This window comes from Phymastichus coffea, unplaced genomic scaffold (genome assembly GCF_024137745.1).
Source record: "Phymastichus coffea isolate CEN01 unplaced genomic scaffold, Cenicafe_Pcof_1.1 PCOF00110, whole genome shotgun sequence".
Taxonomy (NCBI): Eukaryota; Metazoa; Arthropoda; class Insecta; order Hymenoptera; family Eulophidae; genus Phymastichus; species Phymastichus coffea.
Genome location: NW_026706921.1, coordinates 155,760 through 182,215, shown reverse-complemented (window position 1 = coordinate 182,215; position 26,456 = coordinate 155,760). Strand labels below are relative to the sequence as shown.

The following is a 26,456-nucleotide window of genomic DNA, read 5'->3' as shown; positions in this document are numbered from 1 at the left end:
CAGACGAAGAAAGTCAATTAAAACCAAACGCATAATAATTATACTGCCACACAATGAAAACGTTTAGATGTATCATATGACGGATATGCATAATCGGGTCAAGCTTCGTTATCTCTATCTACATAACCGTTCGGCCCAAATTTTTTATCCTGATTAAATGTCCTGTAAGCGCTATAATGTTTTTTTTTGTAATTATATCTAGTTCAATCAATATTGTTCCAGTTCTGAGAAAAAAATCAAATTTTATCAGATGTTATTTCTAAAAATTGAAGTTTTTGACGGAGTAATGAATGTAAAGTTCGTCGTTAAAATAAGAATACTTCAACAATAAGTACCTACATTTAATTTTGCTGAAAATATTTCGATTAGATTAAAACTAATGTTAATTAACAGAGAATTCCAAGATTTTTTCATCGTACACTTCAACATTTCGTGAATCAGCATATAGATTTACGTTCTGCTCTACACTTAACAACATTTTAGAGGTTATATTTTATTATCGAATTCCATGTACGAAGCTGTAAATGTATTCTATCATTTTGTATTGCACGAAATATTGAATAAAATCCTCAACATTCGTTAGCGTCGTTCAATGTCAATACTCCTATTAAAGAAAATATGAAATGTTCGAGCAATCTCAATTAATTAAAACATCGTTTTAAACGCTTCAATAAGAGAAATAAATAAATAAGTTTTTCTCATCATTGTTAAAATGTTAAGTTTCGTTTGTACATTAACATGATTTGTTTTTCTTTCTTTTATGCGAACAAAAACTTCCATTGAAATAATTTTTCCATATAGAGAAAAAATTTCAATTATACGTACTTGAGATCTAATTGTTTTAAGTCTTTTAAACTCTCAGATTACAATGTTTAATTTTCTTTATAGAAACGAATATTATACTTTCCAACTGGCGTAGTTGTCGGATTGATTTTCATAAAATAATTTGGCTAGTAATATCTTGATAGTAAAAAATCTATTGATAATGCAAAATTAATAAGATATGTTTTGTATTTTTATAATATTTTTCTATTTATATTTTATATTTTTATATTTTTCTAATCTTTCGGTAATCATAGGTAAGACGTATACAAGGTATATCAAGCTAAAGTTCGTAAAATACAAAAAAGATAAGTATCAACTACGGAATTTTTGAAATCTATACTTTTAAATTTAGACAGCATCTCACGGAAAGCACACTGTTTCTAGGTAAAAATTGCAACAGTACATAGATTGACGTTAAGTTCAAGAATTTTTTTTACTTTTGTATGTGCAGATTTTCAAAGTAAAATCGCTAAACGACCTGTACTCATACGGCTATTTTAATCAGTCATTGCTCATCTAATCGCGAATTCTTCACAACCGATACATAATTATCTACGTAAATAGATCTTGTACGTGCGAAGAGAGAATCGTTAAAAACAGCTGATTGCCCTGACGTTCGCATTGTAAATGAATCTACGTTTGTGAAAATTAGTGTGAATATGTGTTCATAAGGAGCTGATAATTTTGCTTATGCATAGGTATACTAGTTAGTCTCGTTACTTTGGCTGTCTATATGTATACGTGATTGTTTTGATTAATCTGAGTTGACAATCAATTTTGAGTTTAACTTGAATCAAATTTCTTAGCAGTTTGCTGCAGTTTGACACATTCAATAGTACATAACCTCATATCATATTGCTGTGGGCTTGTAGTCAATTGTCGACGCTGAAATACACCTGCCGAAATATGTTTTATAAACCAGAATCAGTGATTATTACAAATTTCGAAAATAACATTCAAAGGGTTATACTGAATAGACCATCGAAAAAGAATGCCATAACGAAGCAGGTAATAAATATGAAAGTAATAACTGCTCTAGAAGATAAATGTTATCTTATAAGAGGAACCACTTATTCCTATTTTTGTCAACTCATCTTGTACTAAAATGTATTTTCAATATTTAAAAATTTTGATATTTTCTTAGATGTATTTAGATTTGACAACGATAATAACAGAATCAGCAAAAAATGATGCTGTTCATGCACTTGTGATGACAGGTAATGGAGACTTTTACAGCAGTGGAAATGATTTTGTCAGTTATATGATGGAATCTACTGATATTGATGAAAGAGATACATCTGAAGTAAAGTGAGGAATTTTTTATGTATTAAATTGTGCCTACTTAATAAATTAATGACTTTTGAAAATTTACATAAAATTTCACAGAAACTTTGTGGATACATTGATTTTGTATCCAAAACTTTTAATTGCCATTGTCAACGGTCCAGCTGTCGGAATAGCAGCAACAACATTAGCTCTATTTGATATTGTTTATGCTTGTGATACAGTGAGTATAATTATATATTTACAAAACAACATGTACTTTCTCACAATACATTAATAAGATACATTAAATTCAACAGGCATATTTTTGGACTCCATTTTGCAAATTAGGATTATCCCCTGAAGGTTGTTCTTCCTATACTTTTTCTAAGATAATGGGACCATCAAAAACATCAGAAGTTCTATTTTTTGGAGAAAAATTAACTGCAAGAGAAGCTGCTCACTGTGGACTAGTTAGCAAAGTTTACAAACCAGGAGCAGTTGATGAAGTTTGGTCACATATAAATAAAATAGCATCTCTTTCAAAAGAGGTATGATAAATAATAAAGAATATTATAAAATCTTTGTTTATCAATTTTAAATTGTTACTAAATATATTTCAGAGTATGGCATCTACAAAAAAACTGTTAAGCAGGTGGAACCAAAAAGTACTATTAGAAGTGAATAAAGAAGAGATGAATATCCTCAGTGGAATATATAGGAAATCAGATTTTGTGGAAAGAGTCTTTCAATTTATGTCAAAAAAGAGCAAAATCTAAATTGTCTTTATAAGTACAGCATTCCTATCTACAAATATCAGTAAATTAATAAAAGAAGGTTATTTATTATTATAGGTTGTTTTTCATTAGCAGTATAATTTTTAAAAGTTAAATATGATGGAATATATTGTTAAATCTTACCATTGTGCTATATCTTATCTTTATAGCACTTTTATTATTTCTGAACGGAAGTTTAATTTTTTAGTTGTTTGTAGAGTGTTTGAAAATAAATGTTATAAATTCTTTAACTTGGGTCAGCATAAATTCCTGAAAATATTTTGGTTTTATGCATATTTCAGTATCAATATAAAATTTATAAACATATACAGTTTCATTAAATTTAGACCTTCATCAAATTAGAACAAATTGGTTGCTTGTAATGCTGCCAACTAAGCAGCTGATTTATCGTTATTTGTTGTTGAGGCTGTTTTTTATTAAGATCAAATTGACAGTTTCTTGAACTGTCTGTATCAAATTTTTCTTGTATTTTATCAGGTATGTCGCCTGTTCCTAAACATGAACACTCCATCAAATCATGTGTTACAGATATAGTTTTACTATCCAAGGTAAACAAATCCTATAAAAGTCGTGTAATCAAATTAACTATATAATTGCTAAAAACATGGAATTATTTGTTTTTAAAATTCGTACTTTTAAATCATTTGCCGATAATTTTAAAGATGCAATAAGATTTGCATCGACTACAGCCTCACTTAGTCCTGTTTTACTGATCTGGCGCTGATAAATTTTCTCTTCAATAGTTCCAGTAGTTAATAATCTAAAAACATGTATATTTTTCATTTATTCTATAAGTTAAAAAGTTTTGTTAATTAATATAATTACCTATAAATATATACCGATCTTTTCTGACCATCGCGCCAAATACGAGCCATAGCTTGAGCATCATTTGCGGGGTTCCAATCTGAATCGAACAAAATCAATCTTGAAGCTCCCACCAAATTCAAACCTACTCCTCCTGCCTTTGCACTCAAAAGAAAAACACCTGTGATAAATATAAACTATAAGCAAAAATTTATATTTTAAAAATAAATTTTGAGTTGAAGAAAACGTACGACAAGTTGTATTATTTTTGGAATTGAATCTATCTACTAATATAGTTCTGGAAGTTGCTGGTGTGTTCCCATCTAATCTACAAAATTGCAGTCCTTCTGAACAACAAACCTTTTCTAGGAAATCTAAGGTTTGTGTAAAATAGGATACTAATACAACTTTTTCTTGTGTTTTTTTTAATGCTTGGAAAATTGCTTGCACTACTTTAAATTTACTTGAATATGTAAATGAACTGTTTATTGCAGATAGATGGGTTGGAACAGAAGGTAGGATTTCCTTTAAAATATTGCTATTTTCACTAGTAAATAGATGAGGGTGATTGCAAACTTTTTTTAAAGCAGTAATAACAGTCAAAGGCATTACACCAGCATCAAGTCTAGATCTATTAAACCAATAGTCTGATATTAAGCTGTACAAATTATTTTGTTCAGCTGTAGGTCGACAGAATATGACTAATTCATGTTTTTGAGGTAGATAACTATTTATCAAATTATTTGTGCGTCTTAAAATGAATGTTTTTGATCTAACAAACAATTCTTTAGCTCTTTCTTGTCCTAATTCTATTTCTTCTTTATCTGCTGTTGAGCGCTGAGATATCACAATTGGCTGCTCATAGTAGTTTTTATATTCACTGAAACTACCAAGAATATTGGGATTTACAAAATTTGCTAATGTGTAAAATTCTTGTAAGTCATTTTGCACAGGTGTACCTGTGAGCAAAATTCGTCTTCTACAATTTAATTGATTAAGAAACTGGAAATAAAAATATTCTAATTACAAATGCAATTTCATTCAGAGATAAGAAATTGTTATTGAAAAATACTCACTTTCAAAGTTTTTACTTCACTATTTTTCAATCTGTGACCTTCATCACAAATTAGCAAATCAAAATTCAAACTATTTATGTCATCAAAATTTCTAACAAACATTTCATAGCTAATAATCATAACAGAAGCTCTTGGTGTTTTTGTAAAATCTTTAACTTTCTGTTTGCCTTCAACAACATATGGTGATATTTTTATGGAACCCAGCCACCTTTTAAATTCTTTATTCCAATTTCCACATAAACTACTAGGAGTAATTATCAACACTCTTTTCAATACTGGCTTTCCATGAGGACCTTTTTTCAGCAGAGTCCAAATGAGTGATATACATTGAAGAGTTTTTCCTAAACCCATTTCATCAGCTAATATTGCACCTTTATACCTATTGTCATACATTCCCATTACACGTTTATACAAAAAAACAACTCCTTCTCGTTGATGAGGCCTCAATACAGCAGATAAGCAGCTGTCAACAGCAACTTCATGGATCTTCTGATCAACACTTTGTTCTAACCATACTTCATCGAAGGATGGATTTGGCATAATAAGAGGTTCATAATTAAAATGCAAACTTGATCCTAATTACAAATTTTAATGATAAAGAAAACGACAAACATTACAGATATAAATTAAGTTTAAATTTGAAAGTAAAGATTAAATTATTTTTTAATACCAGTTCTCACAGGAACAAAACCTTTAGATATTTTTGGTTTTTTAGATGGTGGCTCTGCAGATTTATTACTTGTTCTTTCTTGATTGGATTGGCTATATTCAATGTTATGAATTGATGTCAGTTCCACTATCTAATAAAATAAAAATTAGTAATATTTTTCAGTTTATAAATAAATTTGCAATTAACATGAAATTTAATGTAAGTTTTTAATACCTCTATTTCTTTTCCTCCTATACACAGCCTGACACCATCTTCAACAGTTTCTGGTTTGACTGTGGTTCTACCCATATATTTTCCATTAATATCCTATCATTAAAATAAATTGTAATAATAACATGTATAGATAATTCAATCAACCCATTACCTTCAATACTGCAATTTTTCCACTAACTTCTAAAATTCCATCACTATCCCACTGCTTGTGTTTTCTAGTTGAAATTTTACCAACCATAACATTGTAAACTCTGAAAAGAAAGTTAAGAGTGCATCAAGACCATCGTTTGATAATATATATATTCCAGTACATTAATAATTATTTCTTTCACCTTTTATCACAGTTAATAACATAATTTGTTTTTTGTGTAGAAGTATCAACAGTATTTGATTGAACTTTAGGGAACTGTTCTCTTACAATATCTAATTTTGTTTTCAGTGCAGATTTAGAAAAAATGTTTTTAACTATGTCCTTATCAGCGGCAATCGGCTCATTAATCTTCTCAATTTCTTTACAACTTTCAAAACTTGTTCCTTTTTGAACATTAATTTCGGAAGCATTGTTTTCATTAGCAAAAGCAGAATTACCGGTAACATTATCAAATAATTTTAACACGTCTTCTTTACTCCTTACTGGTTCAGTAGCTTGTTGATTTGGTATACTGTTATAATTCAACTCACGAAACTTAATACCTTTATATATTTTATTTTTATTCATATTGCAGGTGAAATAAGAAAGTTACTGATAATTACTTGGCGCCAACTGCAATCTTTCATCATTAGCACCAACATAAAACTATATTTTCCGTCAAATTATTGAATAGGGATTGGTCCGTTGGATATATTTCGTATGTTTGTGTCGGCAGAGCGCCATTTTTCGAATTGGTTGAACTGCAGTCTGGACGTGCCAGCATCTAAGGGTTAGATCTTCTTCACAAGATTCAAGTGAGTCATTTTTCGTAACAAGTCTATTATTATTATTAACATCTGAAAATTATTGTTAAAAATACTATAATATATCGAAAAAATAAAGTTTCCGTGAACATTTCAACATCCGTAATATTGGTGTTTTCGCAGTAATTAGTTTGAAACAAGTTGTGTTTAGTGGCAATTGAATCTTACAGAGAAGTAAAAGTTATTTGTATTGTTTTTTATTAACTATTCCGAAAAATTAAAAAATTTCAATTTGATTTTATTCATTGATCCAAAAATTAATTTGTTCAAATAGGGAAATCGAATATTTAATTATATAATTTATGATGTGTTATAAATTATAACCTTGAAATTAAATTCTTAATATTAACATTACCATATCATTTTTAATAGTGAAAATACTTTTCATATTTATAGTAAATGTTGAGATAGCAGTTATATGTTGATTGCAAGTAGTTATATACTTTATATGTGTTTACAGAATGTTGATGCCAAAAAAGAATCGTATTACCATTTACGAATACCTCTTCAAAGAAGGTGTAATGGTTGCGAAGAAAGATTACCATGCACCAAAACACCCAGAGTTGGAAAATATTCCAAATTTACAAGTCATAAAAACGATGCAGGTTAGATTTCATTGATTATTTTTGAATGCTTTAAAATCAAAGCACTTTTATTACTTTCTAATTGAAAATTAAGTTATCCGATACAGTTAAACATAGTTGACTTATAGATAAAAATATTTTCTAAAATAATAATTGTAACTGTAAAGATAAATAACTAATAAAAATTCCTGATTTTAGTCTTTAAAGTCTCGTGGCTATGTTAAGGAGCAATTTGCCTGGAGGCACTTTTACTGGTACTTGACAAATGATGGTATTGAGTACCTCAGGCAAGAATTGCACTTGCCACCGGAAATTGTTCCAGCTACGTTAAAGAGGAAACAACCAACGTCTGAAAGCGCAAGAATGAAGCCTCCAAGTGGCCCTAGAAATGAAAGCTCGCGACCTGCTGAAGATCGCGCTGGTTACAGACGTGGACCTGGAGGTCCAGGTGACAAAAAAACTGATGTTGGTGCAGGAACTGGGGAACTGGAATTCCGTGGTGGTTTTGGACGGGGAAAAGCTCCTCAATAAATGATTTTTTCTATATAAATTACAATTTTAGAGTTTATGATTTCTTCTCACTTTAATGTAATGTTCCATTTATGATTTATCTTCAGAAATTAACTTAAAAGTTTTATATTTAAAAGAAACTGGCAATTCAATTAATAATTAATTTTAATATACTAAATTAGTGTCAAAGAATTAATTTTGGCATACATTTATTAAATATTTTAATTTTAGAGTAAGTGGACTTATCTATTATCTATGTTATTATAAAACGACGATCTAATTAATTACATCTTATAAAAGAAACAATAGTAGAAACAACATATTACTTTGCCAATTTATTAACTTAATTCCAAATGAATAAGAAACTTACTTTCTTAAAAAATTTTTACCTAAATATTAAATTGGTTATTTTATGTAAAAAATTGCATAATTCCTTCATTCAATGATTTACTTAAATATTTAATCAATATATTTATTTCAAATAATTCAAACACGTCTTCTTTACTGGTTTGGTAGAGGGCTGATTTGATATACTATTATAATCCAACCCTAAACATAACACCTCTATATATTTTATTTTTATTTATATTCTATGTGTAATAAGAAAGCTAATGATAATTACTTGATGCCAACTGCAATCATTAATCTTTAACACCAATATAAAACTTCATTTTCCGTCAAATTATTGAATAGTGATTGGTCCATTGGAGATATTTTGTATGTTTTGTGGCAGAACGACGTTGTTCTGATTGGTCGTATCTCGCAGTTTGGATATGCTAGCGTCTGGCGGTTTCTTTTCTGTGATCGAGGTTTTCTTAACAAGATTCAAGTGCGTAATTTTTTGTAAATAATCTATTATTATTATTATTAACATTCGAAAATTATTTTAAAAAATTCTATAATAGATCAATAAATCAAGTTTCCTTGAACATTTCAACATCTATAATATTGGTGTTTTTGCAGTAATTAGTTTCAAAATAGTAGTGTTTAGAGGCAATTGAACCTTACACAGAAGTCAAAATTATTTGTTCAAGGAACAATTTGCTTGGAGATACTTTTACTGGTACTTGACATATTGTGGTATTAAGTATCTCAGGCAAGAATTGCACTTGCCACCAGTAATTATTCCAGCAACACTTAAGAGGAAACAACCTACATCTGAAAGTACAAGATTGCAAACTGCAAGTGGCCCAAGAAATGAAACCTCGCGACCTGTTGAAGATCATGATGGTTATAGACATGGACCTGGGGTCAATATGACAAGAAAACTGATGTGGGTGCAGGCATTGGTGAATTTGAATTCCTTGGTGCTTTTGGATGTGGAAAAGCTCCTCAATAAATGATTTTTACTATATAAATTACTGAAGTCAGTTCCACTATTTAATAAAATCAAAATTAGTAATATTTGTCATTTTATAAATAAATTTGCAATTAACATGAAATTTAATGTAAGTTTTTAATACCTCTATTTCTTTTCCTCCTGACACCTTCTTCAACAGCATTTGGTTTGACTGTACACACAGCCTGACACCTTCTTCAACAGCATTTGGTTTGACTTTAGTTTTACCAATATATTTTACATTCATATGCTATGATTAAAATAAATTATAATAATTACTTGTAGAGATAATTCAATCAATACCATTACATTCAACACTACACTTTTTCTACTAACTTCTAAAATTCCATTGCTATCCCACTACTTGTGTTTTTTAGTTGAATTTTACCAACCATAACATTGTAAACTCTGAAAAGAAAATTAAGAGTGCGTTAAAACGATCATTTGATAATATATAAATTCCAGTACGTTAATAACTATTCATTTCACCTTTTATCATAGTTAATAACATAATTATTGTTTTTTGTGTAGAAGTATCAACAGTATTTGATTGAACTTTAGGCAACTGTTCTCTTACAATATCTAATTTTGTTTTCAGTGCAGATTTAGAAAAAATGTTTTTAACTATGTCCTTATCAGCGGCAATCGGCTCATTAATCTTCTCAATTTCTTTACAACTTTCAAAACTTGTTTCTTTTTGAACATTAATTTCGGAAGCACTGTTTTCATTAGCAAAGGCAGAATTACCGGTGACATTATCAAATAACACGTCTTTATTACTCATTACTAATTTGGTATACTATTAAAATCCAACTCACGAAACTTAATACCCCTATATATTTTATTTTAATTCAAATTTCAGGTGCATTAAGAAATTTAATGATAGTTACTTGGCGCCACTGCAATCTTTCATCATTAGCACCAACATAAAACTATATTTTCCGTCAAATTATTGAATAGGGATTGGTCCGTTGGATATATTTTGTATGCTTGTTGTGGCAGAATGACGTTGTTCTGATTGGTCGAACTGTAGTCTGGACGTGCCAGCATGTAACTTTCTTTTCTGTGATCGAGGTCTTCTTCACAATATTCAAGTGAGTCATTTTTCGTAACAAATCTATTATTATTATTAACATCTGAAAATTATTGTTAAAAATACTATAATATATCGATAAATCAAGTTTCCGTGAACATTTCAACATCCATAATATTGGTGTTTTCGCAGTAATTAGTTTGAAACAAGTTGTGTTTAGTGGCAATTGAATCTTACAGAGAAGTAAAAGTTATTTGTATTGTTTTTTATTAACTATTCCGAAAAATTAAAAAATTTCAATTTGATTTTATTCATTGATCCAAAAATTAATTTGTTCAAATAGGGAAATCGAATATTTAATTATATAATTTATGATGTGTTATAAATTATAACCTTGAAATTAAATTCTTAATATTAACATTACCATATCATTTTTAATAGTGAAAATACTTTTCATATTTATAGTAAATGTTGAGATAGCAGTTATATGTTGATTGCAAGTAGTTATATACTTTATATGTGTTTACAGAATGTTGATGCCAAAAAAGAATCGTATTACCATTTACGAATACCTCTTCAAAGAAGGTGTAATGGTTGCGAAGAAAGATTACCATGCACCAAAACACCCAGAGTTGGAAAATATTCCAAATTTACAAGTCATAAAAACGATGCAGGTTAGATTTCATTGATTATTTTTGAATGCTTTAAAATCAAAGCACTTTTATTACTTTCTAATTGAAAATTAAGTTATCCGATACAGTTAAACATAGTTGACTTATAGATAAAAATATTTTCTAAAATAATAATTGTAACTGTAAAGATAAATAACTAATAAAAATTCCTGATTTTAGTCTTTAAAGTCTCGTGGCTATGTTAAGGAGCAATTTGCCTGGAGGCACTTTTACTGGTACTTGACAAATGATGGTATTGAGTACCTCAGGCAAGAATTGCACTTGCCACCGGAAATTGTTCCAGCTACGTTAAAGAGGAAACAACCAACGTCTGAAAGCGCAAGAATGAAGCCTCCAAGTGGCCCTAGAAATGAAAGCTCGCGACCTGCTGAAGATCGCGCTGGTTACAGACGTGGACCTGGAGGTCCAGGTGACAAAAAAACTGATGTTGGTGCAGGAACTGGGGAACTGGAATTCCGTGGTGGTTTTGGACGGGGAAAAGCTCCTCAATAAATGATTTTTTCTATATAAATTACAATTTTAGAGTTTATGATTTCTTCTCACTTTAATGTAATGTTCCATTTATGATTTATCTTCAGAAATTAACTTAAAAGTTTTATATTTAAAAGAAACTGGCAATTCAATTAATAATTAATTTTAATATACTAAATTAGTGTCAAAGAATTAATTTTGGCATACATTTATTAAATATTTTAATTTTAGAGTAAGTGGACTTATCTATTATCTATGTTATTATAAAACGACGATCTAATTAATTACATCTTATAAAAGAAACAATAGTAGAAACAACATATTACTTTGCCAATTTATTAACTTAATTCCAAATGAATAAGAAACTTACTTTCTTAAAAAATTTTTACCTAAATATTAAATTGGTTATTTTATGTAAAAAATTGCATAATTCCTTCATTCAATGATTTACTTAAATATTTAATCAATATATTTATTTCAAATAATTCAAACACGTCTTCTTTACTGGTTTGGTAGAGGGCTGATTTGATATACTATTATAATCCAACCCTAAACATAACACCTATATATTTTATTTTTATTTATATTCTATGTGTAATAAGAAAGCTAATGATAATTACTTGATGCCAACTGCAATCATTAATCTTTAACACCAATATAAAACTTCATTTTCCGTCAAATTATTGAATAGTGATTGGTCCATTGGAGATATTTTGTATGTTTTGTGGCAGAACGACGTTGTTCTGATTGGTCGTATCTCGCAGTTTGGATATGCTAGCGTCTGGCGGTTTCTTTTCTGTGATCGAGGTTTTCTTAACAAGATTCAAGTGCGTAATTTTTTGTAAATAATCTATTATTATTAGAGTTAGTGGATTTATCGATTATCTAAGTTCATATAAAATGGTAAGGTCCAATTAATTACGTCTCATAAGGGTAATAAAGGTAGAAACAACATATTGCTTAGCAATTTATTTTATAACACTCAAAATAAATTACAAAATTGATAAGAAACTTACTTTCTCAAAAATATTTTAACCTAAATATTAAGTTGGGTATTTTTATGTAAAAAATTGCATAATTCTTTCATTAATAGATTCACTTAAGTATTTAACCAATATATTTATTTAAAACACAACAAATATTTTGGAATTGAACACGTAAAGAATGCATATATCAATTGACTAAATAAAATTTAATTTAGAAAAATTGTGCAATGACAAAAGCTATATATTTTTTGTGTGTAGAAGGTTGAGCAAGCATAGATTAGAAAGTTTATTTTTAAAAAATTGAATAATCTAGTTTTGACATGGAAGATTTTATATTAATAATAATGCTCTCAAAGTCCATTAATTAGATCTTTCAAATAATTAGACCATGCAAAAACACCTTCATAATTCATAGTAATTCAATTTTGTAGTTTAATATTTTAACAGCCTTCATCTTTGTCAACTAGTAAAGTTCGATTTGTCAAGCAATTTTTTTACATTTAATTTTCTCAATTACATGATTAACCATTGTTGACATCAAATAGTAGAATGTATTTATTAATATGATTGAATTTTATCATTATCATACTTCAGTACTTTATCGTGTATGAAAGTATATCACTATCATCATATATTAAAATATATATGATAAAGTGTACTATGAGAATTATCAATTTTTATCAATTCAATTATACAATAAATGTATTACATTAAATAACTCAACTATTCAAAATTATTAATGGTTTATTGTCAACTATGGTAAAAATTCATGTTATAGTAATTGTTATATAAATTATTATACACAATGTATAATAAAAATTAATTTTTGTTTTTCATGGTATATATTTCAAGTCATAACACGACAGTCATTCATTGCAAAAATTCTGCCTGGATTATTTTTGTTAATTAACCGAAAAGTTCTAACAAGAATTTTATAAATAATATTTTGCAGTCATAATATTTACTACTAACTACTTCGATTTTCTAATCAATTAAAACAAAAATGTTGATAGAAGTTGATAATTTATTGCTTCATATAAATCGAACTCCTCAAATTGTATTTGTTTTATAACAAAAAAAAGAATATAAAAAATATGTTTTACAAAATATTTTGTGCTGAATTATCAATAAAATTACTTAGCACAATATTAATAGCTGCTTTGGTATTTTCATTAATTATTTTCAGATGATTTAATGATATACTTATAATAATATATCCATTTGTAATATATTTATAATTCAGTAATATAGAAAATAGTTTTGTCAAATTGAATTGTAATAAGATACAAAATCAAAGAATTCATTGGCAACTTTTATCAACATCTTTCTTTCAAAATTCAGGATGACCAATAATTGCAATAATTCATGGAAGAACTTTATGTACAGCTAGATATGCAACTCTTGCACTTATGATTTGACTGTATAAATTATCATCATCATTATATTTACAATGGAAAACTCGAAGCTTATATCGAGCTAATATAAAACTAGACGTTGCGCCATACACAACTCAATCCTATTATTAAAGCAGCACATTTTCATTAAAACATTAAAAACTAATGAAAATTAGCCTAAAGTCTTTTTTCTTCATAATTATATATTCAACCATTATCACACCTTACAGTATCACAATTGTTACTCCAGAACAAACAATTGCCTATTCCACTGTAACAAATGAGAAATACCGTGGCCAAAAAAACAAGACTGCATACTGTACATGGTTTTCTTTCCAGGAAGAAGCCAATCAGGTAGAGTACCATAAACATAACATGAGTCTGGAGCAGTGCTGGATTTACAGGCTTTGGTATGAGTAATACAGGAATTAGCCATTGTACGCAATACATTCTCTTGCTATTTCTTCAATGACAATTTTGTATAATCTCTGATAATTAATGTGATGAAACAGAACAGTTTTTAACTGTACCTATAACAAAAACATACAGACAGATTTTTATGTATGTTATGTATGTACTAAAAATTATTGAGTTAACCAATAATACATATTAAATGAAATTGATATCGTTTCTTATCTATATCAAATTAGAATATTAATCCCTAAAACAATATTCAGAAATAAGAGATGTTATCTTTATTGAAATTATTTCTGAATATTTGCAAAAATAATAGTGAAACTCTGTTTTCTAATACTTTAAAGTTACTCCAAAACATCGTACGATATACGATGATACAATCAATTCAAAAATAAGTGAAATACAAGAATTTCCAGAAAAACACGTTTTTCAAGCAACAGAAATTAGAGCAATAACAAAAACTCAGCGAAACAATATCGAATAAATTATTTACAAACCTCATTTAATTGTTATAACCTCAACATCCATCGACAACGCACTGACGATAATTTTATCGTGCGATCATCTTCACATGATAGGTGCATTTACCAAGTGTAAGTCTTAGGCAATGAAATTTCAACAATCATTAGGGTCTCCGTAAAATCTCACGGAAGCACGTTAATTCCTCTTTATGACATTACGATGCGGTGCATATAATCTTGTCTTGCGCGCACTATCTATTGGTAATGTAACGATATCGATGCGTCTACCTGGTGACCAAAAAAGGAAGCTGAGCAACGCCCGACAATTTGAAAATTAGCATAGGAAATTATATAAATTAATTAAAAAAAAATGTTCTTGGCATTTGATAGTGTGAAAAGTGTCTGAAATTCATAGAAAAATAAAAAAGTTATTCAATAGCTGTAAGGATGTTTTTACATTTAATTTCTAAGTATAGCGAAAGCTCTCGTATCACATCTTGCAATTGTTAATTGTTATTGGTATTTTCTGGCAAATAAACGTGATAATTGAAATGGACATAGTTCCTAATTTAGAGGTCAATATAAATGACATATTGACAATTTTAGAAGAAAGTAAAAGACCTTTAATCGAAAGAGAAGCGGTATTTTTAACACCAATCACAATTCTTTGCGGCTGAAAGCTCCGCGAAGTCAATAAAATCGCGAATTTGTGATCGAGTCGTACGTGATCCAGACATCGCAAAAATAGACGAGAAACCACATATGAAGTGCATATTCAAATATCGGTCAGTTACTCTCAAAAAACGATTGCTTATGATTGTTCGTGTCTAGCAGGTGCCAGTCGAATATACAAACACAATTTTGCAACTTTGCTCCACATAAATAAGTAAGTCGTCAGCCAATATTTTACGTGACAACAAAATTATTGTATTGAATTAATTGAAAATTTCGGAATGTATTATATATATGCATATATATTCATACATTATATATAACACAACACATATTATTTAAAAATTTTTTTAGATTACGTGTGGTGAATTTGCCGCAAGTAAGTTGTACTGACGTTAGAAAAAAATGGGGAAAATCAAGAAGAACTTGAACATATCCCTTACTAAAAAGTTCTTCCAATCGAAGAATATTGCCACTTTGAAAAAACTGATGCTCATAAGTATCATACAAAATTAACGACGAAATGAAAAAATCATTTTTTCAAACCATGAGCACAGGTAAAAATGCGCAAATTAATCTTGGTTTTTGTAATTCTATGTAGCGAGTCCGAACAGAAAAAGTATCATTCTTATTTCAAGGAAACGTCAAATGAAAAAATACATGACCCACTAAAAATTCTTACATCAGTTCTAATGTAAGAAACATCGCTATCCCGTAGGATGTTTTCGCCCCCTATTCCTTATGCTTGAACCTGTTCTCATGCAAGATCCAACGTAAGAAAGATATAAAAATGACTCGTATAACCAGACTTTTATAAAAAATTACAATAAACAATGGTGATTGCTTTGCACTAAAAATGAACACTGTTATTTATTATACATTTTTATACAAATTTTGTTTTTTACATAGATCTGATGTATGGTCTGACGTATAAGGACAGTTTCATGCATCAGATCTTTCATAAAAGTATAGATTACGAGTCATTTTTATATATTTCTTACGTTGGATCTTGCATGAGAACAGGTTCAAGCATAAGTAATAGGGGGCGAAAACATCCTACGGGATCTAGCGATGTTTCTTATACATTAGAACTGATGTAAGAATTTTTAGTAGGATGATTATCATTGTTAATAACAATACGGAATCAATAGAATTAGTAAGTAATTTGTTGACTGGGCAGGGAATACACTATTCCTCAGTATTGAAAATATTATTAAAAATAAATGCGACTAATAAGCTTGAATTTTCCAATTTTTAAATTACTTTAAAAAAATGTATTCTATAAAATTTAGAAAACATATTTAAAAAAATGTTTATTCTATATATGTATTTTCATAAGTTTCAATAAAGTTTACGAATCATTCTTAAATATATGTATTAATCTCCGACTCATACAAAATTAATAAAATTACAAACTTGTTTTTTCAATAAATTCGATGCGTATAACTACAACGTGCTAAAAACATTAGTAACGTTTGTCATAAGGTTTAGGAACGTTCTCATGAAATAGCACACGAGACAAGAATCTACTTTCCCGCACTTGTATCGTAATGTACTATTTTGAACGTTATCAATACGTTCTAGACACGTTTAGGTACTTAAAAAGTGTTACAGCAGAGATTAGTATACGACCGAGTGCGTATAATTTTCGTTTTCAAATAGTTGCAACGATTGAATTCAATATATTTCAGGAACGTTTCTGCTTTTTTGGGACCCTTTTTAAAACGTTCCACGAACGTTCTAAAAGTATGGTTCTACTAAGAACGTTCCTGAAACGATATTTTTGGCAGGTAGGCGGACATTTTTCCCCAAGCAGGAAAGTTCCTGACCTGAGAGTCCTGAGACGATTTCTAAGGTTACACTCTTTGTGCCGAAAGTTTCCAAAACCTGGTTCCAGAAACGTTTCTGCTACGGTCGATGTTACCGGATGTTATCTGGGTGCGTATGGCGTGCGAGCAGTTAAGGGGGCCAGATGGGGTTTAACCGGAAAATTTGAATGTCTTCTTAATTGACGTATAGAAATCGTCCAAGTAAAGATATCGATATGAAACTTTTTTCATCTTAAAGTCCTCATTAAAAGCTTCGATTTTCTGCATCACACGTGACAAAATATTGATTAGGGACTCTAGGAAATCCATCTAAGCGTAACACTTTATTTATTGAAAAAAACTTACTTTACCACAGCTTTCTGAGCGTTGGAGTAAACGAAAATTGTTTTGAGCGGGCTCATTTTCTTCGTTAGGACCTCCGCTACGGATTAAGCGAAGGAATTTTTAAACGAGCGATTTTTCCATATTTTTTCATCGATTTGTCCAAAAATATGAGTTTTTTTTTTCGAATAAAATTCAAAATACTGATGAAGAAATATGGAAAAATCGCTCGTTTAAAAATTCCTTCGCTTAATCCGTAGCGGAGGTCCTAACGAAGAAAATGAGCCCGCTCAAAACAATTTTCGTTTACTCCAACGCTCAGAAAGCTGTGGTAAAGTAAGTTTTTTTCAATAAATAAAGTGTTACGCTTAGATGGATTTCCTAGAGTCCCTAATCAATATTTTGTCACGTGTGATGCAGAAAATCGAAGCTTTTAATGAGGACTTTAAGATGAAAAAAGTTTCATATCGATATTTTTATTTGGACGATTTCTATATGTCAATAAAGAAGACATTCGAATTTTCCGGTTAAACCCCATCTGGCCCCCTTAATACATGCTTATTCAACCATATGATTTTCCAAGCACCACGCGCATCGACATTTCTTTCATTCAAAAGCATTTATATACAGGACATGTATTGGCAACTAATAAAATATGTATACGTAACTCTTACTTGTGCTTTATAATTGCGGAGTTGTTTTTTTTTAAATCGATTGACGACTATATTTACGACATAATAATTTTTTTTGTCACAGAATGTTTTGAGATATTGCAACGAATTTTCTATAATTAAGAATAATATATATAATGTTTTCTAGATATTAAATAAAATCGACGAACGTAGTTACTTGTTTTTTATACAATTTATTTTATTATTGTGATCAATGATTATTTCAAATTAATTTTTATATTTAATTTTAATGTTCCACGTGAGTATGATATATCAAAACTTGAAATAATTTTGCATTCGGATATCGTAGGCCAGACGTTCACAAAGGTGTAAAAATGGAATAATTATTTGATAATATTAATTCGTAAAATAAAAATAAATGTTGTACATGACCTTTTCAGAAAGAGCAGAAATTTTTGGTAAAATAATGACAATCAATTTGTATTTTTAACTCAGTATTCGTCCAATATTCGATGTCCGATGTCCGATGGCTCTTTTATGTAGAGTCTTTAAAGAAAACACTTTTCAGATTTTCGTACCATATAGTATTTTCGGCACATGCGCAAAACATTTTATGTTGGAGAAGGAGGACAAGGCCTGAGCCAAGACGCTGCGTTTTTTCACCTCTCCTGATTTCTTTAATCACTTGTGTGATTGTCGCGGTGGCTAAATAACAGAACATATAACACATCGCTTTAAACTAACAGTGCATCAAATCATAACTTCTCTGTTTAAACAGATATAACTCACTCCTTATTATCTAACCTAGCTTTTGTACGACTACAAAGGCGCGCCCATTAGGGGTGCGCCTTTGCTCCTTCCACTGAGATGGAGGAGGAACCGCCCGATATAGATGATATAGAGATGTTAGACGAAAGTTCATCTCTCACCTCTATCCGCTCACAAAGAAAACACGTCTCTGACACAAAAATTCCTTACGATATTAACAAACACAACCGCATATCGATCGTTCATCTGAATGGATGTCACAATCTCAGTCTAACCTAGAATCCCAACAGTGTTCACAATCGCAATCTAACTACAACACAGATAATCTATCTCAAAGAATCGGTCTCCCTAAAGTGATACACCAGTGATATCCCGCCTCCGTATAAAGTAATTCTCCAAATGAAAAGCCAAAGTGAAAAGATTGTTAAGCCTGTTCAAGTTGCATGTAAATTAGTTCCACAATTCCCAGACAACACCTTTGACGAAATTAAGTCATCAGGCACTGACAAATTCATTTTCCTAACTCATCAAAGGACTACAATAACCTAGAATCAATAATCCCTAACTCATACATTTATAAGTATGGCATTCTGAAGGGTATACCTGCTGATCTCACCGAAGAAGAGATTTTAAAGAATATTGAAACTCCACACAGCCACTACAGAGGCATACATGTTATCAAAACACGTCGCTTTGAAAGAAGGATCGTGAACGAAAAAGGTGAAGTAGAACCTATACCTACTGAGACGGTACAGGTTATTTTCAAAGGACAAATACTCCCCTCATATGTGTATCTTTATAGAGTCAAAGTGAACGTTGAAGTTTATACCCCCAACGTAAGGTTGTGCACCAAATGTTACCGTTTTGGACACGCCAAGCGCTTCTGTAAATCGCAAAAGCATCGATGTTTGCATTGCTGTAACGACCACTCCGCCGAATCATGCACTATCCCCAACAAAGTCCAACTTCCTTGCATAAACTGCAAAGAATTAGGTAAATTAGCAACTGATAAGAATTGTTCGATGAGGAAATTTGAACAAAAAGTTCTTTCATTATCATTCCGTAAAAACAAATCGATTCAAGAAGTTAAGGCAGAATTTAGAGCCCTCGAACAGACCAAGTCTATCTCTAACTTTCTAGAGCTTCACGACTCACTTGCCTATGGAGAAATAGCTCACACCGAAAATCTTTCCCCAAATAATATCACCAAACAGCCGGGAACCGTCATAACTCATGTTTTGCCAGTCACCCCGCTCGTCTCAGACAATAGTCTCATGGTCACCCACCCATAATACTACTGTACGTCACAACAGTCCCTTAACCACTCATCAAAGGTCCTTCACTCATCATAATAAGCCCAATAAAAACTCTTCCTCACTTGAACGAAGATCACCCCCTAGACCCTCGTCTCCTTACTCGGACAAACATCGAAAGCTTCTCATAGCGATAAATGGCAATTACGGCCTCAAACTCAATCCAATTGCCAATCCTCAAGCAGAAAAATCGCTTGAAGAACACGGTCTACAAGAAGGTTATAGCTTGCAAGAAGGTATACTGCAAATCGTCTCTTGTGATGATGGATACAGGTTTAACGGCATGCTCTTCATACATGAGCAGTGTAGTCAGATATTTGCCAACTTTTTAAAAGACCCCAATGTTTTAAAATACATTCGAAACACGACTCGTCACGAAAATGAAGATAATGCTATAAACCTCGAAAGAGAAATTAACTCTCCAACTACTGCCCAAGATTCAGAAACAACAGATGATTCCACTGAAGACAATACAATTCTAATTTTACAGCAACAAATAACTACAAACGAAGCTCAATCCTCATAGCAATCCCACCTTAATTTAATACTAAGATAAATATTAAAAAAAAAAAAAAAAAAAAAAAAAAATATTAAAAATCATTATAATAATAATAACAAAGACAGACTTGTGAATCTGACGCCCAAAAAAATTTTGTAATCATATTTTTGAGTTTTCATGAGCTAAAACGTTTTCTCCCTTTTTCCGGATTATGTCTCCGCTTGAAATTTTATTTCCGGATTTTCCGTTTTTAAGAAAATTGCGAAAAAAAATCGGGCGTTCGTACAGCGCGCAAAATGCATTAAACATTTTTCTCCTGTTTAAAAAGAAATAATATCGATAGCGGATGATAGCTCCTTATTCCCGGATTACGAAACAATTTTCCTTTTGTCGATTTTCTATCCAAAATTGAGGAAAATGTAAAAATTAGTAATATGCGGCAGTTAATCGATAAAACAGGTCAAACGTTTGCTAATCACCAGATATCCCTATATGAGTTCTGCATTGCGTAATTATAATAATTCAAATTCTACTCAATTAACCATTCACATTTTATGTACATATACATAAATAATTTTTTCTAAGGTTTTCTATATGTTTGTCAACATGCCAATTTTATAATTAATATTTTAACTATATAAAATAACATAATTCTGAACAAACTAATAAAAAAATTGAATTGACTAGTTAAAATTGAAAAAAACAATCATTGATCAAAAACTTATAGCTTAGTTTTATATTTGTTGAATTATTTAATAACGAACTTAATTTTACTTCCATTCTTCTTAACAATATAAAGTAATAATCCATTGTAGCATATTATAAAAATACTTCAATATACAGGTCAGGTTAAAATAAACTATATTTGTTTTGTCAAAAACATATAATTTATTTTTCCTTGCTTATGTTACATATACAATATTTATTGATAAACATTGTAAACAATATGTCGTATTATAAAATATATTAAAAACTATAAAACAATAAGGTTGGATTATTTATATTTTTTTATGCAAATACCTAATCGTAATCATTATCCACAAAATTAGCAAAATTGTTACTATGTTGAAACAAATATATTTTATTTTAACCTGACCTGTATATTGAAGTATTTTTATAATATGCTACAATGGATTATTACTTTATATTGTTAAGAAGAATGGAAGTAAAATTAAGTTCGTTATTAAATAATTCAACAAATATAAAACTAAGCTATAAGTTTTTGATCAATGATTGTTTTTTTCAATTTTAACTAGTCAATTCAATTTTTTTATTACTTTGTTCAGAATTATGTTATTTTATATAGTTAAAATATTAATTATAAAATTGGCATGTTGACAAACATATAGAAAACCTTAGAAAAAATTATTTATGTATATGTACATAAAATGTGAATGGTTAATTGAGTAGAATTTGAATTATTATAATTACGCAATGTAGAACTCATATAGGGATATCTGGTGATTAGCAAACGTTTGACCTGTTTTATCGATTAACTGCCGCATATTACTAATTTTTACATTTTCCTCAATTTTGGATAGAAAATCGACAAAAGGAAAATTGTTTCGTAATCCGGGAATAAGGAGCTATCATCCGCTATCGATATTATTTCTTTTTAAACAGGAGAAAAATGTTTAATGCATTTTGCGCGCTGTACGAACGCCCGATTTTTTTTCGCAATTTTCTTAATAACGGAAAATCCGGAAATAAAATTTCAAGCGGAGACATAATCCGGAAAAAGGTAGAAAACGTTTTAGCTCATGAAAACTCAAAAATATGATTACAAAATTTTTTTGGGCGTCATATTCACAAGACTTAGTAAAGTAAAGTTATCGGCGTCTCAGTCAGAGACCCACCGCCATCTAGTAAAGTGAAGTAAAGTTTTATGTTATGTTGGTCGATCGATGCTCTAACCTACAAGAAAAATAGTGAAAAACACAAAAACTCAACAATGGAATAGAGTAGAGTATTTATATTTATCAAGTGTTTACTTGCACAATAAAGATAATGATTAAAATAAAAGATCTTAGTATGAATATGGAAGAACAATCGGAATCAATACGTGTTGAAAGTAATTTCCTTGACCGACAAAAGCAATTAAATGACCAGTTAAGTTTGACAGAAAAATCATTGAATAAACATCAGAATCACAAAGGTTCTTATGTACCAAGAATAGAAGATTTAGCGCCCAGGACTTACAGAAAGGATAGAATTAAAGGTTTTAGAGGAAAGGAAAGTATATTCAAACGTCCTGATGCTCCTCCACCTCGATTGCAAAATAAAAATATCATTCCTGATTTCCGTATCAATCCACACAAATATACTTATTACAACTTGGAAGATGTGCCTGATATTTCAGATGAAAGTAACAAAAAAGCTGCTCTTTCATTTTTGAATGAAATGAGAGAAAGAAGAGAAAAGAAAGATCAAAAACAGAAAATACAAGATAGATTACAAAATGAATCAATGGATATTGATAATGATGATATTAATATCACACATGATAAGTCTCTTTCATCAAGTTGCACAGTTAAGTTCAATAAACCACTGAGAAAGAAAGAAAAATTAACAAATGATAAACACAAACTAGAATTTAGAAATAATGTGATAGTAATGCCAGAATATGAAATTGGAACTAAAACTGTTCCAAAGAAAAAGAAGTTACAAAAGAGTATAATATCCGAGAAAGTTGATAAAAATAAACAAATGAAGCTAGACCATCTTCAAAAGTATAGTGATGATGATGAAGAATAAAGAAAAACAAATTTAATTTTTAATATTTTGTATATAGACATATTACTACTTAGTTTAACTTATAATCGTTCAATAAAAGACTTTCTTTATAACAATTTGATTTGACTAATTATCTACCATCATCAATTCTTTTTTATTTTTATCTTCAGTAACAAAATGTCTGATAAAAATACAATCAAATCATTTATAAAATCTAATAAAAAAGTAAAAATTTATTATTTCATATCAATTGCAATTACAATTATAAAAACTGCTAATTTGATAGGCTACTCATTTTTCACTTTAAGTATTTTTTGTTGTTGATTGATATGGCAGTTCACACAAAGTGCACATTTTGCGCAATGTGGCTAGTAAATATGTTACATTGCATTAAATAATGCGATCAAGCCGCACGATGTGACCGTAGGAGATTGTACGCGCACAACGTAGCTTCATATATCTATATACATAGGATGTATATAAGTATTGGTATATGAGTGTGCGATAGGAACAAGACAGGAATATGTCTGATAAATCAACGGTAATTTTTCTCATTTACTTTCAAGTTCTGAGAGATAAATAAATATTATTCAAAATTTAACTGGTGCAAGTACAGTAGAAAATAAAAATTCCAAATTTGGAAAATAAACCAAAATATTAAACATTAAAAACTGATTTCAATTTGAAATACTCAGAAAATATAATTTATAACTGTATATTGTTTTTGATCTTTTGATTGGAACCCATAATTTAAGAATATATGTATTATGGGATATTTTACAATAAAGATTAGTTTTTTTAAAATTGGTTGTTATTTATATTTGACTGAAAATATTTTTAAGGTTAAGCAGAAATGTCATAGCTTAATTATTTATGTACGAAATAATTAGCAAAAAGTATTATAAAATTATTATTCATTTTAGAAATGATGAAATGCAAAATTATATTTTAATGGCTTTTTCCAGTCAATGGACAACGAAATTCAAAAGGATGAACTCACAGCATTAGAAAGTATTTATAACGAAGAAGAATTTTCGTATCGCAGTGAACATGATCAGTATGAAATAACGCTGAAAGTGTTTTTAAATCTTCCTGAAAATTATTTTTTTACTTACAAAGACACTCGTCAACATAATCAACACACAGAAAAAGTCAATATCTCTCATTTACCACCGTTAACATTATTAGTTACATTGCCAGCAGATTATCCATCAATTTCATCGCCAAAGTTTACACTTAGGTCTTCATGGTTAAATCCATCTTCCATATCCAAACTTTGTAAGAAATTAGATAAACTGTGGGAGAACAATAAAGGTCAAGAGGTATTGTTTACATGGATTGGTTTCCTCCAATCTGAAACTCTGGAATTTTTAAACATACAAGAATGCATTAACATAAATCATGCTTATACATTTTATAAAATGAGTTTGGAAAAAACACAAGTGAAAGACAATCTAATTAACAATGAAAATACCACAAGTGCCAGTGAAAATTGTAAAGTGAATAACATACAAGAAGATAGTGCTTCGAGCGCTAGTCATAATAAAAAAGGCAAAAAGATTAGTGTCAGAAAAAAAACTAAAAAAGTTAAAAATAAAAGAACATTTGATAGACGAGCTGTGACTGATATAATTGTTGGAAGAAATCCTGTTCAAATGCTGATGGATTATAATGAACTGCGTAATCAGATTGAATTCAGAAAAAATTTTTATTCTTGTAAAATCTGTTTTACAGATAAATTAGGAGAACATTGTACTCAATTTTTACCATGCAATCACATTTTTTGTAAGGATTGTATACTTGGCTATTTTGTTGTTAAAATTAAAGAAGGTACAGTACAAAATATTTTATGCCCTGAAGATAAATGCAAATCTGAAGCTACACCTGGTCAAGTAAGAATAATATGAATTGTATCTGTTACAAAGCCAAACTTAGAGATATGGTTTAATAATTATTGTGATATTTTGTAGGTCAAAGATCTTGTATCACCTGAGTTATTTTCGAAATATGATTCCATATTACTGAACACAACTTTGGATACCATGACTGACATAATTTATTGTCCTCGTAAAAGTTGTCAGTATCCAGTAAGCAGAGAACCAGATGAAACAATGGCTCACTGCCCTGTTTGTCAGTATGCATTTTGTATTTTCTGTAAAGCTGTGTATCATGGAATTGAGCCATGTAAAACTAACACAGGTATTCATTATTTGATTGATATATAAAATGATCCTAATTTTAATTCAATTATTAAATTTTCTAATTTTTTTCGCAGCTGAAAAACAAAATCTTGTTAAGGAATATGTAGATGCTTCAGATGAAAGGAAAGCTGAGCTAGAGTTACGTTACGGTAAAAAGCAATTACAAACTCTTGTCGAAAATACTATGTCTGAAAATTGGATAGATAGAAATAGTCAAAACTGTCCTAAATGCGATGCAGCTATTGAGGTCAGAAACATTTTCTTTTTATTGTATTCTGTTATTCACGAAATAATTTATTACTACAATCTAAAAAGCAATTTGTCTTTTTAGAAATCAGATGGCTGTAATAAAATGACGTGCTGGAAATGTAAAACGTTCTTTTGTTGGATGTGTAAAGCTAAATTAAATCACGATGACCCTTACCTTCATTATCGTGATCCAAATTCTAAATGCTTTAATATGTTGTATCACGGTATGGTGTTTGATGAGGAAGAGGAAGATTACGGTGATTTTGTTGTTTTGTTTGAAACAGATTCAAGCGATGATAGTTATGGTGGTTATGATCGTTACTCCGATGACTATGACGATGATGAAGACGACTACATTGATATAGAAGCTGATTAGTTTCATCCGCTTTGTTTGTTTTTTTTGTTTGTTTTTTTCTTTTGAAATGTTGAACCGATAATTTTTTAATCCACACCTTACTACCGCTAATTTTACAATTGCTAGATAATTTATATTTTATATGATTTAAATTACTTTTTTTTTAATTATATAGTTTTGAACAAATCAACAGCTTGTACAGGAACAAATCATATTAGTTATTTAAAAAATTAAATGTTCCAATACAAAATATTTTCTCTGTTGTAAATTTGTGCGTTGTAAATACCTGCATCTTATATATTTTTATTGGAATAAATTTGTTTAATTGATCTACTTTCATTTTTATGTAGTTATATATTTTACTTTGATTTTATATACTTGAAACCACGTGAGCA

General features: G+C 29.6%; 6 protein-coding genes and 2 long non-coding RNA genes across 11 annotated transcripts; 5 read left to right on the top strand and 3 right to left on the bottom strand.

The window, feature by feature from the left end:
* The first annotated feature begins 1,271 nt into the window (after positions 1-1,271).
* LOC131670409 (enoyl-CoA delta isomerase 2) lies at positions 1,272-2,867 on the top strand. Of its 2 annotated transcripts, none has more exons than XM_058945994.1 (6): positions 1,272-1,523; positions 1,635-1,833; positions 1,970-2,133; positions 2,212-2,332; positions 2,409-2,639; positions 2,712-2,867. In XM_058945994.1, exons 2-6 carry the CDS (start codon positions 1,732-1,734, stop codon positions 2,865-2,867), a joined length of 774 nt encoding a protein of 257 aa, XP_058801977.1. In that variant the 5' UTR covers positions 1,272-1,523; positions 1,635-1,731. The 2 variants fall into 2 exon arrangements, with proteins under 2 accessions (XP_058801977.1, XP_058801976.1); XM_058945993.1 differs by having other exon boundaries at positions 1,273-1,523; positions 1,632-1,833.
* Positions 2,868-3,012: 145 nt separating this feature from the next.
* LOC131670407 (DNA repair and recombination protein RAD54B-like) lies at positions 3,013-6,488 on the bottom strand. The gene is made up of 10 exons (XM_058945992.1): positions 5,981-6,488; positions 5,800-5,899; positions 5,649-5,741; positions 5,436-5,565; positions 4,766-5,340; positions 3,941-4,691; positions 3,711-3,870; positions 3,519-3,645; positions 3,214-3,444; positions 3,013-3,134 (listed from the first exon to the last, which is right to left on the bottom strand). Exons 1-10 carry the CDS (start codon positions 6,364-6,366, stop codon positions 3,069-3,071), a joined length of 2,619 nt encoding a protein of 872 aa, XP_058801975.1. The 5' UTR covers positions 6,367-6,488; the 3' UTR covers positions 3,013-3,068.
* Positions 6,489-6,539: 51 nt separating this feature from the next.
* Positions 6,540-7,742, top strand: LOC131670410 (small ribosomal subunit protein eS10-like). 2 transcript variants are annotated; one of them, XM_058945995.1, is made up of 3 exons: positions 6,540-6,593; positions 7,063-7,207; positions 7,385-7,742. In XM_058945995.1, the coding sequence occupies exons 2-3, from the start codon at positions 7,064-7,066 to the stop codon at positions 7,715-7,717; spliced, it is 477 nt and encodes a 158-aa protein (XP_058801978.1). In that variant the 5' UTR covers positions 6,540-6,593; position 7,063; the 3' UTR covers positions 7,718-7,742. The 2 variants fall into 2 exon arrangements, with proteins under 2 accessions (XP_058801978.1, XP_058801979.1); XM_058945996.1 differs by lacking the exon at positions 6,540-6,593 and adding an exon at positions 6,689-6,776.
* Positions 7,743-8,934: 1,192 nt separating this feature from the next.
* On the bottom strand, positions 8,935-9,771 carry LOC131670411 (uncharacterized). The gene is made up of 4 exons (XR_009302455.1): positions 9,525-9,771; positions 9,372-9,443; positions 9,160-9,285; positions 8,935-9,072 (listed from the first exon to the last, which is right to left on the bottom strand). It is a non-coding gene; the product is annotated as an uncharacterized LOC131670411 (long non-coding RNA).
* Positions 9,772-10,052: 281 nt separating this feature from the next.
* Positions 10,053-11,277, top strand: LOC131670390 (small ribosomal subunit protein eS10-like). 2 transcript variants are annotated; one of them, XM_058945960.1, is made up of 3 exons: positions 10,053-10,129; positions 10,598-10,742; positions 10,920-11,277. In XM_058945960.1, exons 2-3 carry the CDS (start codon positions 10,599-10,601, stop codon positions 11,250-11,252), a joined length of 477 nt encoding a protein of 158 aa, XP_058801943.1. In that variant the 5' UTR covers positions 10,053-10,129; position 10,598; the 3' UTR covers positions 11,253-11,277. The 2 variants fall into 2 exon arrangements, with proteins under 2 accessions (XP_058801943.1, XP_058801941.1); XM_058945958.1 differs by lacking the exon at positions 10,053-10,129 and adding an exon at positions 10,192-10,311.
* A 3,252-nt stretch (positions 11,278-14,529) lies between these two features.
* LOC131670391 (uncharacterized) lies at positions 14,530-26,022 on the bottom strand. The gene is made up of 4 exons (XR_009302453.1): positions 25,882-26,022; positions 25,246-25,817; positions 24,427-24,617; positions 14,530-14,777 (listed from the first exon to the last, which is right to left on the bottom strand). It is a non-coding gene; the product is annotated as an uncharacterized LOC131670391 (long non-coding RNA).
* Positions 22,385-23,366, top strand: LOC131670389 (uncharacterized). Its single transcript, XM_058945957.1, has one exon. The coding sequence runs from the start codon at positions 22,531-22,533 to the stop codon at positions 23,275-23,277; it is 747 nt and encodes a 248-aa protein (XP_058801940.1). The 5' UTR covers positions 22,385-22,530; the 3' UTR covers positions 23,278-23,366.
* Positions 23,768-26,371, top strand: LOC131670388 (E3 ubiquitin-protein ligase RNF14-like). Its single transcript, XM_058945956.1, has 5 exons — positions 23,768-23,797; positions 24,222-25,148; positions 25,227-25,455; positions 25,532-25,704; positions 25,789-26,371. Exons 1-5 carry the CDS (start codon positions 23,780-23,782, stop codon positions 26,080-26,082), a joined length of 1,641 nt encoding a protein of 546 aa, XP_058801939.1. The 5' UTR covers positions 23,768-23,779; the 3' UTR covers positions 26,083-26,371.
* Positions 26,372-26,456: the final 85 nt, after the last annotated feature.